The sequence below is a fragment of the Entelurus aequoreus genome, linkage group LG20 (assembly GCF_033978785.1).
Source record: "Entelurus aequoreus isolate RoL-2023_Sb linkage group LG20, RoL_Eaeq_v1.1, whole genome shotgun sequence".
NCBI lineage: Eukaryota > Metazoa > Chordata > Actinopteri > Syngnathiformes > Syngnathidae > Entelurus > Entelurus aequoreus.
Genome location: NC_084750.1, coordinates 25,876,244 through 25,892,322, shown reverse-complemented (window position 1 = coordinate 25,892,322; position 16,079 = coordinate 25,876,244). Strand labels below are relative to the sequence as shown.

Sequence of the window (16,079 nt, the reverse complement as noted above, 5' to 3'; positions counted from 1 at the left end):
AAGGCTGAAAACCAACATTGAATGCCCGTGACCTTCGATCCCTCAGGCGGTACTGCATCAAAAAACAACATCGGTGTGTAAAGGATATCACCACATGGGCTCAGGAACACTTCAGAAAACCACTATCAGTAACTACAGTTGGTTGCTACATCTGTAAGTGCAAGTTAAAACTCTACCATGCAAAGCGAAAGCCATTTATCAACAACACCCAGAAACGCCGCCGGCTTCGAGGGGCCCAAGCTCATCTAAGATGGACTGATGCAAAGTGGAAAAGTGTTCTGTGGTCTGACAAGTCCACATTTAAAAAAATTTGGGAAACTGTGGACGCTGTGTCCTCCGAAACAAAGAGGAAAAGAACCACCCGTATTGTTATAGGCGCAAAGTTGAAAAGCCAGCATCTGTGATGGTATGGGGGTGTATTAGTGCCCAAGGCATGGGTAACTTACACATCTGTGAAGGCACCATTAGAGCACTACATGCTTCCATCTGTTGAAAAGCTCTATGGAGATGATGATTTCATTTTCCAGCATGATCTGGCACCTGCCCACAGTGCCAAACCACCAGTAACTGGTGTACTGACCATGGCATTACTGTCCTCGATTGGCCTGCCAACTCCCCTGACCTGAACCCCATAGAGAATTTGTGGGGTATTGTGAAGAAGAAGCTGAAAGACACCAGACCCAATAATGCAAATGAGCTAAAGGCCGCTATTGAAGCATCCTGGGCATCCATAACACCTCAGCAATGCCACGGGCTGATTGCCTCCATGCCACGCCGCATTGATGCAGTAATCCGTGCAAAAGGATTCCCAACCAAGTACTGAGTGCATTAATTGACATTTTTAAATGTTTGATTTTGTTTTGCTGTTATAAATTTTTTTTTTTTACTTGGTCGGAGGAAATATTCAAATTTTTTGAGATAGGATTTTTGCGTTTTCTTAAGCTGTATGCCATAATCAGCTTGCAATACTTCAGTTGATGTGTAATGAATCCAGAATGTATGACATTTTTGTTTTTTTAATTGCATTCCAGAAAATAAAGAACTTCATCACAATATTCTAATTTTCTGAGACAGTCCTGTGTACCACAATATGATATTTGGTGTATATATAAATGATAGTCGAACCGTTTCAACCATTTACTGTTAATATCTGGTTACATTAGCTTTGGGGAATACTACAAATTTGGGCATTGATCCAATACCAAGTAGGTACAGGGCTAAAATTGTTCATTACAATGCTTATGGCAGTGTAAAAATGTTTTGAAGCCCAACGCCTCAGAATCATATAACTTGGTACTTGACACATGCTAACTGTTAGAATGTTAACTTTTTTTCCTGCTATTTTTTCATGCATACACTTCATAGTAATATGACTTGGTACTTGACACCCGCTAACTGTTAGCATGCTTTTTTTTAAAGCTAATTTTGCATGCATACACTTCATAGTTATACAACTTGGTACTTGACACATGCTAACTTTTTTGGGGTAATTTTACATGCATACGCTTGATAGTCATATGACTTGGTATTTGACATATGCCAACTGTTAGCATGTGAACTTCTTTTAGCTAATTTTGCATGCATACGCTTAATAATCATATAACTTGGCACTTGACACATGCTAACTGTTAGCATCCTAACTTCTTTTGAGCTAATTGTGCATGCATAAACTTCATGGTCATATAACTTGGTACTTGACACATTCTAGCTGTTAACATGCTAACGTTAGCATTTAAGTTCAGCTTGCGCATTTCAGTATCAGCGTCAAGTTCCCTTGAACTTTTAGGTTGTAGTTTTTTTGTGTAGTGTTCTAATCCGGGATGTTTTTTATGTTGTCTTTAGAATGTGTCGCGGGCCAATAAAAAACAAGCTGCGGGCTTTGGAAAACCCTTTTCTACACAGTTAGCTCGTCAAAGTCTTGTAAGCGTTTTGGCAGAACTATGAGCCAATTCGCTCAACAGCAGATTGAGATGAAGTACAGTGACTAGCTGTAGCATGATGATGTCTTTAGAGTCTTCAGTGACGCTAACTTGCATGTTTATGGAAAGAACCTACACTAGAAAGACATTCATCAAGAGCTAAGATTCAAACCCATGACATCCTAGTCCTAACCACACAACCTTTTCACTTCAAACGAGGACATGAAGGAGTTTTTACCAGACTTTCGCAGCTGCTCTGCCTCGTCCTCCAGTTTCAGCACGTCTTCATCAAGTCCATCTGAGAAGATCACTAGAACCTGAAGGATCCCGATGGACAGGACAATATGAGGCAATGAGACCCGGGAAGATCAACCAAAGTTTACGTGACTAACCTTCACGCCGCCTTTGGAATCGGCCTTAAATTTCTCGCCGAAGGACCTCAGCATGGCGGTGTTGAGCTGCGTGGGAACGTTCAAATTTAAGGTCATAACCTTTGTCACTATGTCATCGCTGGAGTCGTACGGTTTGAATTTGAAGTCGTACAGGAGACGTCCATCAGGTGCCACCACTCTGAAAGCCATTTTGGTGTTGATTGGGGCAGTGCCAGTGCAACACAGGCCGGGGACCGTGGACAAGTAATGCACAATCTCTGGCAGGAAGGTCCTGAGCTTGGCATGGCCGCTGACCAACATCTCTCCAGGAAGGCCTTTTCTTTGAGAGATGTCAAAGCCCATTGCAATGTCGATGCTGCAGTCTGAAAGAGAGGAAGCACAATTTGACTTTGGTAATCGAAAAGAACAAAGGAGACCTCTCGATTTACCTGAACGATCTTTGGAATCTTTGGATTTGCAGATTGTGCTGACCACCTTTTGTTTGATGTTTTCCAAACTATTGAAGTTCTCCACTGTGAAAAGTCTCTCTGTGTTGTTGGTGATCTGCAAGAGCTCCAGTCTGTGGTAGTTACCGACGCCAATGGCGAACACCTCAACGCCTAGAGCCCTGAGACGGTCCGCAGCGTCCTGCACCTCATCCTGGGATTCGCCGTCAGTGATCAACACCAAATTTTGGGAAACACCGGCCGACTTTCGGCAGCCCTGTGAGGCCTCAAAATGACCCCTAATGGCATCCAGCGCCCGTCCAATCATGGTCCCGCCACCACGCTGGTTCATGCCCATGATGCCTTTGGTGACTGACTCGTACGTGTAGAACTGATTCAGGTAGAACTCGTGCTGGAAAATGTCACTGAACTGGGCCAGGCCAACACGCACCAAATCCTCGCTGACTTTAAAGCTGGATACGAGTTCTACTGTGAAGGTCTTCATGATGGTGTAGTCCTGCGAGGCGATGCTGCCGGACTGGTCAATCAGGAAGACCAGGTCGGCTTTCTGTTTCTCGCAGGCTGTAGAAGAAAAGCAGAGAATCGTTCTTAAACCGGCCAAATGACCGAACGCTAGCTAGCTTTCAACAGAGACGCAATGATTACTTTGATCAGTCGAGATAAACCGTTGCATCTAAACTGCACTGTGTAGAGAAGTGTGCTAAGAAGATGAGAACCCACCTGGCTTTGTGGAGTTGCAGAGAGCATGTGTGATGTTCTTGTACAAAGTTTCCAGGGCAGCAAAATTGTCCACGTAGAACACTCGGCTTAAGTCTTGACCAGCTATGATCTCCAGCTCTTTCCTGACGGCGCCTTCCACTCCAATACTGAAGACGCTTATATTTTTTTCACGCAGTGCCGTGGACGGCTCAACCAGATTGTAGGAGTTTGTAGCGTTGCCATCTGTGATCACCATGAGAATCTGAGGAACGCCGAGGGCTGCCCGGCCGCCGTGCTCGGCGTTGAAAAACGTCAAGGCATATTTCAAAGCCTTGCCGGTGTAGGTGTTTCCAGACAGGGGCTTCAGAGTTGAAATTGATTGAAGAACATCTCGTTTAGACTCGTACTGGTTGAGAGTAAAAACAGACTCGGGGTCCGTGGAGAACAAAATGACTCCGAAGCGAGTCAGGTCTTTGCCAACTGTGGTTTGGTTCACCATTGATGACATGAACTTCTGCATGCTTCTGAACTTGTCCAAGGTGATGCTGATGGAGCTGTCCACCAGGAAGATAATGTCAGCCTTCTCTGTCTTCTTGCATTCTAGTGGTAGATACAAAGACAGAATGTTTTAATTTTACTCAAACATTAAGGCAACTTTGTTTGTTAACAAGGGAAAAGGACCTCTCTCTGGCTCGCAGATCTCCATAGCCACCTGGCTCTCCAAGTCCTTCAGAGCATCAAAGTCTCTCTCAGCGTAGACCCGGTCTGACGATCCACTGATCTCCAGAAGCTGGGTCGTGTTGGCATCCACCACCCCAATGGCGTAGACCACCACACCTTTGCGCCTCAAAGCGGCGGCAGGAACTTTGACATCATCTTGAGCCTCGCCATCTGTCACCACCACCATCCTCTGCCTCACGCTGGGACGCCCCCCTTGGGGAGCGTCAAAGTACTGCGACAACGCTGCGATAGCTTGGCCTGTGTCTGTACCTCCTCCGATCTGCCGCATGCCATCGATGGCTCTCAACATTTCGTCCTTGGTGTAGTGGCGGTTGAGGGGGAACTCCAGTTGCCGGACGGTGCTGAACTGCATGACGCCAACGTGAACGTCATTCTGTCCGATATTGGACTTACCGATGACAGATTTCATGAAGTCTTTCATTTTCTCGTAGTCTCGTGGATAGATGCTCCCAGAACTGTCAATCAAGAACAGGAGGTCTCCAGGTATGTCTTTGCAAACTGGAGACACACACAGCACATGTTGGTTGTTACATTCCTTGCAGACAAAGAATAACAGAGCAAAGTCAAGGTTCTGAACTGTTAGCTAAACACATTCCAACAAACACTCGCACGCTCAAAGGAAATGTTTGGAAGTGTTTGCAACGTTCAGCGTGACGTCTTTGATCTTGGAAGAGAAGCTCTTTAAAGCAATTGAAGAAAATAAAACAGCTGATTTTACTGTAAATGATTAAAGGAAGTTTGGACTTAACTCGGAGACAGAGAAAGACAGGTTTCTTGAATGGTTTGGGGCACTTATAAAATGGATTGGGGCTATTAAGGGCACTTCTTGAGCAGTCGTGGCCCCAAAGTGATTTGGGACTATCTATTTGTACAGGAAAAAAGTCAGTGGACTCAAAAAAGTTATTGACCCCGGCTTTCCACTGGACGCGTAATGGCTGCCTAATGTCTACGCTGCAGAAAGTCTCCGTGCTTTGCCGTCCGTCAACACCCACCGACGGCTTCTGTGACGGCACTGACTTGACTTGACTCTTGGAAAAGACGACAGTTTTGCCTTGCAGAACGACTACATTATTTGTAGCAAGCAACAAAACAGGAGCAACAACACCTCTGGCGAGCTATCACACACACTTCTTATTCAACTCTTGCGGACTGCTTCCCCTTCCCCAATGTCAGGATGTAGATCCTCCGTGCACCAGCGTTTGGAAACAATACAAACCCTGTTTATATGTGGTGGAGAGCTTTGGACTGGAGGAGCTGTGCCATGGACAGCGCGTCTGTAAGTGGTGGAAATTGACACATTGACTACAACAGAAACGTATTTTGACGCAGCCGTTCAGCAACCGTTAAGTGAAGTGAAGTGAATTATATTTATATAGCGCTTTTTCTCTAGTGACTCAAAGCGCTTTACATAGTGAAACCCAATATCTAAGTTACATTTAAACCAGTGTGGGTGGCACTGGGAGCAGGTGGGTAAAGTGTCTTGCCCAAGGACACAACGGCAGTGACTAGGATGGTGGAAGCGGGGATCGAACCTGGAACCCTCAAAGTGCTGGCACGGCCACTCTACCAACCGAGCTATACCGCCCCGTTAAGCATCTTGTGGAAATCAGGGGTAACAGACTTGTAAGTCAAATTAGCCAAAGCACTCCAAATAGGAACATCTTCCCACTGAAGGTCACAAAGTGTTCCATAACTGTCTTGCCCTAAAAGGCCTGGTGCTCCAAAGGGTTCTAAATGTACCCAGAGAGTTTGAGGCGGGGACAGGAGTTATTTTGGGTGCATACCGTAGTTTTTGGTAGACCCCATTTATCGATGCAACTAATACGGTTCTTTTGAGACATTCCCAGACTTCTTGAGCACTTAAATGGGTTCAATTTGGACCTCATAGATACTTAAGAAAACTGGACTGTGGTTAGGGTTGGGGAAAAAAACAACAGTACCTTTTAAGTCTAATGTGAGTAAAGGATGAGAAGAAGGTCTTACCGTTTGTGGAGCAGATGTCGGTGATGATGTCGTCTTTGATGGGGTTCAGAGCATCGAAATTGTTGACAAAGAACGTCCTCTTAGGTTCGCCGGATATCTCGCGCAGCTCATCCATGTCAGCGTTCTTCACTCCGATGGCGTAAATGGTGATGCCCTGCGCTCGTAGCTTCTCTGCAGGCACCTTGACCTTGTCCGAAGATTTCCCATCAGTGATGACCACCAGATATTCCGGCACTTTCTGACCACGAGTGGCCATCGCCCGATCAAACTGTGGGGCCATGAATTCTAGCGCTCTTCCTGTTTCAGTCCCACCTCCCACCTGCAAGATTGCCTCTACGGCCTTCTCCAGGCTTTTGGCGTCCGTGTAGGCCGTCAGATCAAATTCCAGATTTGGTCTGTCGGCGTACTTGGCGACGCCCATGCGGACATGCTGCGGCCCAATACGAAAAGTATTTAGGAACTCGATGATGAACTTCTTCATGTCGTAAAAGTCAGTGGGATAAATGCTTCCGGAGTGGTCGATCAAGAAGAAGATGTCTGCTTCGTCTGTTTGCAAGCAGCCTGAAAAAAACAAAACAGAAATATGAAAAATTGTCTTATTTCTCGAAAGGAGACAAGCGATGCAAACCTTCTTTGATGCTGCTTCTTCTCATATTAACGCTGACGGCTTGGCGCAGAATGTTATGGCAGACAACCTTCTGCAGCTTTTGCTTCAGCGACTTGAGTTTGGCGAAGCTGTTCACGGTAAACATGTGCTTGTTCGGGGGGTGCGACGCCATCTTCACCAGCTGGGCATGGTTTGCGTTTTTGACTCCGACCGTGTAGATGGTGACACCGGCCCGGCGGAGGTTAGCAGCGGCGTTGCTCACATCATCTTGGGATTTACCGTCAGTGATCACCACCGCCACCTGCTGGACGCCCTTGTCTTTCCTGCTCCCTCTTTTCTGGGTGAACACATGCTCCCGCGTGAAATTGAGGGCGGCGCCGGTGTTTGTACCACCACCGTTGTAGGGCAGGATGTTGAGGAAACTCAGCGTCTCGTTCTTGTCCCTGAAGGTGTCGAGGTAGACAGGCGCGAACGCTTTGTCGCTGAACATCACGATGCCCACTCGCACTTTGGACGGACCCACGTCCAGGCCGCTCACGACCGAGTGCAGGAAGGTGCGTACCAGCTGGAAGTTTGTGGTTCCGATGCTTCCTGATTCATCGATTATAAACACGACGTCTGCCACTTTGGCTCCTTTGCATTCTGAGGAGGAAGTGCATGACATGTGAGTGGTTTTGAAAAAGATGGACGCTACACCATCTGTTCCAGTTTAACTGCTCACAACCTTCTCATTCAATGAAAACTGGCAACTTGCACAGCTAATCGCCAGTTGGCAGCTGACACGCCAATCACTAGTTGAAAACTAGTGCTCTAATCGTTAGCTGGCAGCTTGCGCTGGTAATCGCTAGATGGCAACTACCACCCTAATTGCTAGCTGGCAACTAGCACGCTAATTGCTAGTTGATAACTCGTGCCTTAACCGTTAACTGGCAATTGGCACGCTAAACGCTAGCTGACAACTGGCACCCTGATTGTTAGCTTGCAATTAGAGCGCTGATTACTAGCTATCTTAAATGCTAACATGAATATCCCAATATAATCATGTTTTTATTGTAAACCTGCAAAGCACAGTGTCGAAGGCCATTGCCATTTAAAGTAGTGTGTGTTGGATCAAAGTTAGTGTATTTTAAGACATCTAAATCTGTAGAAACAAGTGCAGGGGGAATATAAAAATTATGTTTAAAAACGTCTAATCAAATATTCCACAAACCCCCTGCAGTACCTTTGCGGACCCTTTGGGGACAACGGACCACCTTTTGAAGACCACTGATCTCAACGGCACATTTTGGAGTGGAAATGTCGGGAGTCAGATTGTTCGACACAAACTAGCTAAGAAAAAAAGAATGCTTCCTTTTACCTCCGGTAGGAGTGATCTCCTGTTGCTCGCTTTCAAAAATTGTCTTCAGATCGGGAACGGCGTTGGCGATGGACTGGTACGCGTAGGGACTTGTGGCTACGACGCGCATTTGCTGCATGGACGCTCCAATGCTGAGCGCCACCACGGTCACGCCTTCCGACTTGATCAAGCGAGACTGCTTGTAGATGGCGTCGTCCGAGTCTTTCCCGCTCAAAACAACCAGGAACTGTTGGAAGCCTTGGTCTGCCCGGCTTCCCGCCTCGCTGGTGAAGAAGTGCGAGCTGGCGTACTCCAAGGCGCCGCCCAGATTGCGGGGCTCGTTGGGCTGCAATCTGCGCTGGCGGAAGCGCTTGACGGCGATGCTGGTGTCATCTTTCGTTTGGTAAGCATTGAGGAGGAATTCCACTTTGGTATCTTGGCCATACTGAGCCAAGCCGAGGCGATGAGCTGAGATTCCGAAGTTAAGTTGGTTGACCAGTCGCACCAGAACGCTTCTGACCTGCTGGAACTCAGCTTGGCTCACACCGCTGTCAACTAGGAAGAAAATGTCTGCAAACCTTTCTGACAAGGCTGGAAAACAAGAAGAGAACTGAGATCAAAACTTTTGACACTCTAACCTTGATTACAATTTTCACCTTCTTATTCTGGAGGCCTAAGTTAATGCTATTACCTCCCCAGAGGTGGGTAGTAACATGCTACATTTACCTTGTTACATTTACTTTAGTAACTTTTTAAGTGAATTGTACTGGTCAGTGTAGTTTTAATGCAACATACTTTTTAGTTTTACCTGCGTATTTTTGTGAAGAAGACATTAAGTTTCATTCAGATCGCTACATGTATTGATATTATCATTATATTTATTTGTAATCTATTTATTACTGCTTGCAAGGAGTATTAATTTGGCTTGTTACAGAGTTTTATTCCAGTCGGCATGGTCACATGACTCTGATTCACCAATCAAAGTAAGCACTAGTGATGTTTAAATCCATTTCACCAATCAAACAGAGCCTGGCAGTCATGTGACTGCACTTAAAGTACATACAGTAAAAAGTGACATAACGTCAGATGAGGCGGGATATTTCTTCAATATTTACTTACAAAATATGAAAAAGAACATATCGTGCGCTGTCATCTGTGTCAGTAGTAGGAGTGTGAATCTTTGGGCATCTAATGATTCACTCACATTCCGATTCCTGGGGTGACGATTCGATTCAAACCGATTTTCCCAATGTATCTTTTGGTATAATACTTGTAATGAAAGTTTTCAAAACATATTACAGGTTAGAACATATTACTTCTGGTTGCATGGAGATGGCTTGTATTTTTATTTGAAAAAATATATATAAATATTTTTTTAAATCGATGTTTGAAAATGATGAATTGATGTAGAATCGGAATTAATAAGAATTGCGATTCAAATGTGAATCGATTTTTTCTGCACCCCTAATGGAGATGGTCTAAAAACGTCTATAAAAATTGGTTCCTATATACACACACAAAAAAAAGATAAGTTTGTTGTTTTTTTTTAACTGTTTTTGAAAATTATGAATCGACATAAGGTATAAATAAGAATTGCGATTCAGCTGTGAATCGACTTTTTTGTGCAGCCCCAGTCAGTAGTTACACTATTTGTACATTTTAGCCTACAGGAATTCCTCTTCCAACATGTTGTGGTAAGTTGCAGATGTGTTTTATGTTTTAGCTCCTAACCCTCTAACATTAATCCTGTTATAATATTATAAGTGACTGTACAATGCGAAAACACACCAACGATGGTTGTAATACAAGTACCATTATAACATAGCTACTAAATAAATCAGAAGTTACTCATCAGTTACTCAGTACTTAAGTTCACTGAATACTTACTCAAGTAATTTTTTGGCTGACTACTTTTGACTATTACTTGAGTCTTATCACTCTAAAGTAACGGTACTCTTACTTGAGTACAATTTTGGCAGCTCTACCCATCTCCTTGCCGCCCCCGCAAAAATGAAGCCTTGTTCAGGCATTTTGCATTTCTAACAGCTAAACATGGAAACATTCCAACTGCCCTCCCGCCTGAAATTTACTGCTGTTCTGCAGGAGCAATAATTCCCGCTTAAAGAAAAAAAGACCATCTTTAAACAGGCATCATGTTTCCCGCAATAAAGATGCAGAAACATTACCGAACGTTCCGCCCTCCCACAAAATTCCATCTCTTAGTTGTGTGTTTTGGCTCGCCACGCAAACCCTTCAAGCTTGTTTCTGCTCTGCATTGTTGCGGAATGTTGTGGAAGCATCGCAGACTAACTAAAAGCTCAGCTAAAGATTGAGACCGAGATCATGTCTAGATTAATTTGATCTAGTAGAGTAGGAAGACAGACTTCTCATACAGTTTCAAGTCTGAGGAGGCTTCACTCACCTTGTCTCTGGTTGTCCATGGAGATGCACATGGTTTGCAGCAGACCCTCAGTCAGCCTCTGAAGGGCCTGGAAGCTATCGATGAAGAAGCGGAAGTTGTCAGAAGGTTGGTTGGCGATGGACTCCAGCTCTGCGCGGTTGGCTTCTCCGACTCCGATACCAAAGACGATGACTCCGTGCTGCCTCAGGCGCTTAGCAGATACCTCCACGTCGTCAGTGGAGTCTCCGTCCGTGATAACCACGGCAATCTGAGGCACCCGCTGGTTGGCTCGGCTACCGGCGCTTTCTGTGAAGTACTGCGTCCGGAGGAAGTCGATGGCCTTGCCGGTCTCCGTGCCCCCCATTCGATACGGGAACTTGTCCAATTCGGCCAGCAGGGATTTCTTGTCCATGTAATCTTTTAACAGGAACTCCTGGTAAGTTTCATCGCTGTACTGTGCCAAACCCACCTGGACCTTGTCTGGGCCGATGTCAAGACCAGAGACCACGCTTCGGAGAAAACCTCGAATCTCCTGAAAGTTTTCAGGGCCAATGCTCGAAGAACCGTCCACCAGGAAGACAATGTCGGCCACGGTGGCTCTGACACATTCTGGAGAGGAGAGAGAAGAACCTCAGCATTAGGATGAACATGGCGCTGTGAGATCAGGCTCACTAAGTCTTACGATCCAGACTTTGCTCAAATACATCTTCGGATGTCAAGGCTTCTGACACTACGACTCGCCAGACAAAATGCTGAGTCACTGCCAGCGAGCACCTTACCTTCCGACAACTGCAGAAGTTGTCGTTTGGCCTCCTCCACGGTCGTGCACAGCGTCTGGACGATGCTCTGAGAAATTCCCTGCAGAGCCGTAAAGTCGGACACGCTGTAGACATGCTGGGAGTGCGGCTCGTTGGCGATCTCCCTCAGTTGGTCTTCATCTGCGTCTTTAATCCCGATGGCGTACAAGATGATGCCTTTCTTTTTCAGTTGTAGGGCGTGGGACTCCACGTCATCTTGCGACTTGCCGTCGGTGATGACTACGGCGATCTGCGGCACATTCTGGGCAGCCCTGCTCCCGGCCTCTTTTACGAAATGCGTACTCAGCATGAAGTCCAGGCCTTGACCCGTGTTGGTGCCGCCTCCCATGTAAGGCAGCGTGCTGATGTACTGCAGGATGTCGGCCTTGTTCTCGTAGGTGTTGAGCAGGAACTCACTTCGTGGCGTGGTGCTGTACTGGACCAGAGCCATGCGGACACGGTCGAGGCCCACGTCGAAGCCGTTGACCAGCGTGGACAAAAAACGGCGCATCTGCTCGAAGTTCTTGGTGCCGATGCTCCACGACCCGTCCACCATGAAGACGATGTCGGCTACGGCTTCTTGAGTGCACACTGGCGGGAGAGCTCGGGTCACTGAGTTGCTCTTGGACAACATGCGAGTGCTTTGCGAGCTGAAGCGTGTGACCGCCGGCACAAAGCGTTAAGAAGATGGAAGCGACGTGATCTTCAGCTAGCGATTTACACTTTTACACTCCTCTGCTTCTAACGTTTCATCCTGAAAGCTTTTCAAGAACAGCCAATTCAAATGCGTAGACCAGGGGTGTCAAATGAAAGACAGAAACTGCAGTTCTAAATGTGTCCACTGGATGTCGCAATAGCAATTCTTTCTATCCCTTTCTGTGAAAGCGCGCATGACTTCAGAGGGGGCAGAGCTATGTGCCGTGTTAAGATAGAGGTGACACTTCCGTGTTTCAACTCTACGTACTTACGCTGCTTATAAGCAGTAGAATACAAAATGTAGATTGTTACGTTCATGCCTTGATTGTCAAATATGTTGTTGGTGATGTAATCTGTGACATTTCTACCCAAATAAATGCTTTTAATAATCTGAACATTTCGTGTTATGACTGGGGACACATTTTCTGGGCACACATAAATAAGATGAAACAATATGTATCCCATTTTAACTTCATGTGTGATTATTGAAATTAGTCTACATTCACAAGTTTTGTTGCAGCTGACGGAATAACCCACATAATGTTTATTGATTTTGATATTATTCATTTCATTTGCTGTTAATTAAAAATCAACACCAATGGGAGCACTTTAAAACTCTGCCAGACTCAATTTCACCTATTTGACAGATGAACATTATCGCATCATTTATTCAGAAAGTATAAATAATGACAATCGAAGATAGAATACTATTAACATGTAAGTGTAACAAAAAACATTATGATTGGTACATTTCCAGAACGTGATGGTTAATTTTTGAACAAAGAAAACAATCTGACGTTGTCTTTATTTTTGAGTTATCATGCCATGATTTTACCAGTCCGGCACACTTGGGAATACATTTTCCTCCATATGGCCCCGGAGTTAAAATGAGTTTGACACCCCTGGTGTAGACTGAAGGACATAGCTCCATTTGTCCACTGGGGGTATTAAAGGCAGCCAGCAAACACGCACAAAACCAGAGAAGAAGAACGCAAGGGACTTTTTCGCTGCATGGACACATGGTCAGCTTCTGGACGTCGTCTTTGTGCACACTGCTGCCGGACGTGAAGCGCGAGCGTGCACAGCGCACACACACACAAGCAGGCATGTACACACACACGCTCACAAGGTGATGTTAGTAATGGTGTGAGCATATGAGCCAGCTGCTACTAGTGTTTCACGTTTGGAACATGCTGGAATGCAGGAAGTGAAGTCATCGCTGTTTAATGTCACCCACCTGTCCTCTGTGCTGCGTTGCCATGGAAACAGAGCGCTGCCATGAGGCCCAGGAGTAGACTGCGCGCCCCCTCCATTCTGCTTGCGTTTCTCCTGAAAAGACAAGAGTTAATTGCAAAAAGGGTCAGACAATTAAATGACACTTTCATGTGGCTCCTAGATTTTTGTTATAAGTTATTATCTGCACATGCTTGGCTGCATTGCCTGCTAGTACTGGGCCGCAGACACTTTTAGATGACTAGATAGTTTGCCTTGGCAGGTCCGAAGCTCGAGTGCTTCCAGCCGGCGTGTGAGGACTTCCACTTCCCGTACATATGTCCCATGTAATTAAAGACGCAGATGTTGGCATTCCAAAGAAAGATGAGTGATAAAAAGTCTTCATTGTGAGGTCTGATCAAATGGACCATGTGGTTTTGTTTACTGACGGCGGTTCTGGTTCCTGTACCACATCAAAGCACACTTACTGACTGACGATTTAAATTATTTGCAGTAACTGCAAGGAACACAACAATTGCTCGATTTAATAAGACTTTCTTTGCCCATTTTCTAGCACTGGTCACGGTCCAAGGTGAACTGGAGCCTATCCCAGCTGGATAATTGTGTGAATGCTAAGAATATTATGTGAGAATACTATGTGAAAAGACCATGTGAGAAGACTATGTGAGAAGTCTATGTAAGGAAGACCATGTGAGAAAACTATGTAAGGAAGACCATGTGAGAATATCATGTGAGAAGACCATGTGAGAAGACCATGTGTGAAGACCATGTGAGAAGACTGTGAGAAGACTATGTAAGGAAGACCATGTGAGAAAACTATGTAAGGAACACCATGTGAGAATATCATGTGAGAAGACCATGTGAGAAGACCATGTGTGAAGACCATGTGAGAAGACTGTGAGAAGACTATGTAAGGAAGACCATGTGAGAAAACTATGTAAGGAACACCATGTGAGAATATCATGTGAGAAGACCATGTGAGAAGACCATGTGTGAAGACCATGTGAGAAGACTGTGAGAAGACTATGTAAGGAAGACCATGTGAGAAAACTATGTAAGGAACACCATGTGAGAATATCATGTGAGAAGACCATGTGAGAAGACCATGTGTGAAGACCATGTGAGAAGACTGTGAGAAGACTATGTAAGGAAGACCATGTAAGAATACTATGTAAGAAGACCATGTGAGAAAACCATGTGAGAAGATCACGTGAGAAGACTATGTAAGGAAGACCATGTGAGAAGACTACGGAGGGAAGACCATGTGAGAAGACTATGGAGGGAAGACCATGTGAGAAGACTATGTAAGAAGACCATGTAAGAAGACTATGTAAGAAGACCATGTAAGAAGACCATGTGAGAAGACCATGTGAGAAGACTATGGAGGGAAGACCATGTGAGAAGACTATGTAAGGAAGACCATGTAAGAAGACCATGTGAGAAGACCATGTGAGAAGACTATGGAGGGAAGACCATGTGAGAAAACTATGTAAGGAACACCATGTGAGAATATCATGTGAGAAGACCATGTGAGAAGACCATGTGTGAAGACCATGTGAGAAGACTGTGAGAAGACTATGTAAGGAAGACCATGTGAGAATACTATGTAAGAAGACCATGTGAGAAAACCATGTGAGAAGATCACGTGAGAAGACTATGTAAGGAAGACCACGTGAGAAGACTACGGAGGGAAGACCATGTGAGAAGACTACGGAGGGAAGACCATGTGAGAAGACTATGGAGGGAAGACCATGTGAGAAGACTATGTAAGAAGACCATGTAAGAAGACTATGTAAGAAGACCATGTAAGAAGACCATGTGAGAAGACCATGTGAGAAGACTATGGAGGGAAGACCATGTGAGAAGACTATGTAAGGAAGACCATGTCAGTAAGACATAGAATGCTGCGCAGTGTGAACGTTTTCCCCTCCCACATTTTTTATCAGATTCAAAACATTCCACTTTGAAAATGTTCGGCTCATGCATGACATGCGTTCTACCTTTCTTCTATTTTTAAAAATTTGCACATTTCCAGGAACTCTAAATTTTCCAGGACATTTTTTCCCCTTTCAAAATGAACGGACATTTTTTCCAACGTCCACATTTTGCATGTTTCTTACCCGATTCAAACGTTCCACCATCAAAAAATTCATACTATCTATGTCCAAAAATTTCCTGGATTTCCCACTTTACCGCAACATGTATCCTCTATCAAAAAGTGTTGAATCTTCCAGACTTCTCAACTGATTCAAACCGTTCTATAGTCAAAATGCTCCTCGATAATGTTAGTCAATTGTTAGCAGGCTTGTATTAGCATGATAGCTTTTTAGCTAATCGGTGCTTGTGTACACTTTAGAGTCAAACATGTTTGAAAAAGATTTCAAAAGGTGTCCCACTTTAAAAGATAAGTTGGTTAATGGCTACCCACCAACTTCCAAAAAAACATGGCTAAGTTCCATATCTGTTGGCTCGCAAGATTAGAGATTGACCGATACTGAAACCGATTTTTAGTAGTCAAGAAGGCCGATAACTGACAGTCTTTTGCAGTGAAAGTGATTTAATTATGAATCGTATATGTCAGTAAACATCTGGACAAGGCTTTAAGTCAGGGGTGTCCAAACCTTTTGACTTGAGGGCCGCATTGGGCTAAAATAATTTGGCCGGGGGCCGAAAGCATGTAAAGTATAGTATTTTCTACTGCGTGTCCCTCTCACAACAACAAAAAATTGCCTACGCCATGAGATGTGGGCGTGGCATGGCGCCAAACTTTGATGTGATTGTTTGCCACAAAACACAAATTGTTACTAACTCAGCTCCACAAGTTCAGAT

The 16,079-nt window shown here is 44.9% G+C and overlaps 1 protein-coding gene across 3 annotated transcripts in view; it reads right to left on the bottom strand.

Moving 5' to 3' along the window:
* col6a4a (collagen, type VI, alpha 4a) overlaps positions 1-16,079 on the bottom strand; it is a 51,303-nt gene that overhangs the window by 26,444 nt on the left and 8,780 nt on the right. For all 3 annotated transcript variants that reach the window (XM_062029769.1, XM_062029771.1, XM_062029770.1), the window contains exons 3-13: positions 13,255-13,346; positions 11,304-11,912; positions 10,546-11,133; positions 8,145-8,714; positions 6,809-7,429; positions 6,181-6,741; positions 4,138-4,695; positions 3,478-4,056; positions 2,740-3,318; positions 2,312-2,673; positions 2,158-2,236 (exon numbers count right to left, since the gene is read on the bottom strand). In XM_062029769.1, the coding sequence (XP_061885753.1) occupies positions 2,158-2,236; positions 2,312-2,673; positions 2,740-3,318; positions 3,478-4,056; positions 4,138-4,695; positions 6,181-6,741; positions 6,809-7,429; positions 8,145-8,714; positions 10,546-11,133; positions 11,304-11,912; positions 13,255-13,330 (5,182 nt within the window). In that variant the 5' untranslated portion in view covers positions 13,331-13,346. The remainder of the gene's footprint in view (positions 1-2,157; positions 2,237-2,311; positions 2,674-2,739; positions 3,319-3,477; positions 4,057-4,137; positions 4,696-6,180; positions 6,742-6,808; positions 7,430-8,144; positions 8,715-10,545; positions 11,134-11,303; positions 11,913-13,254; positions 13,347-16,079) is intronic.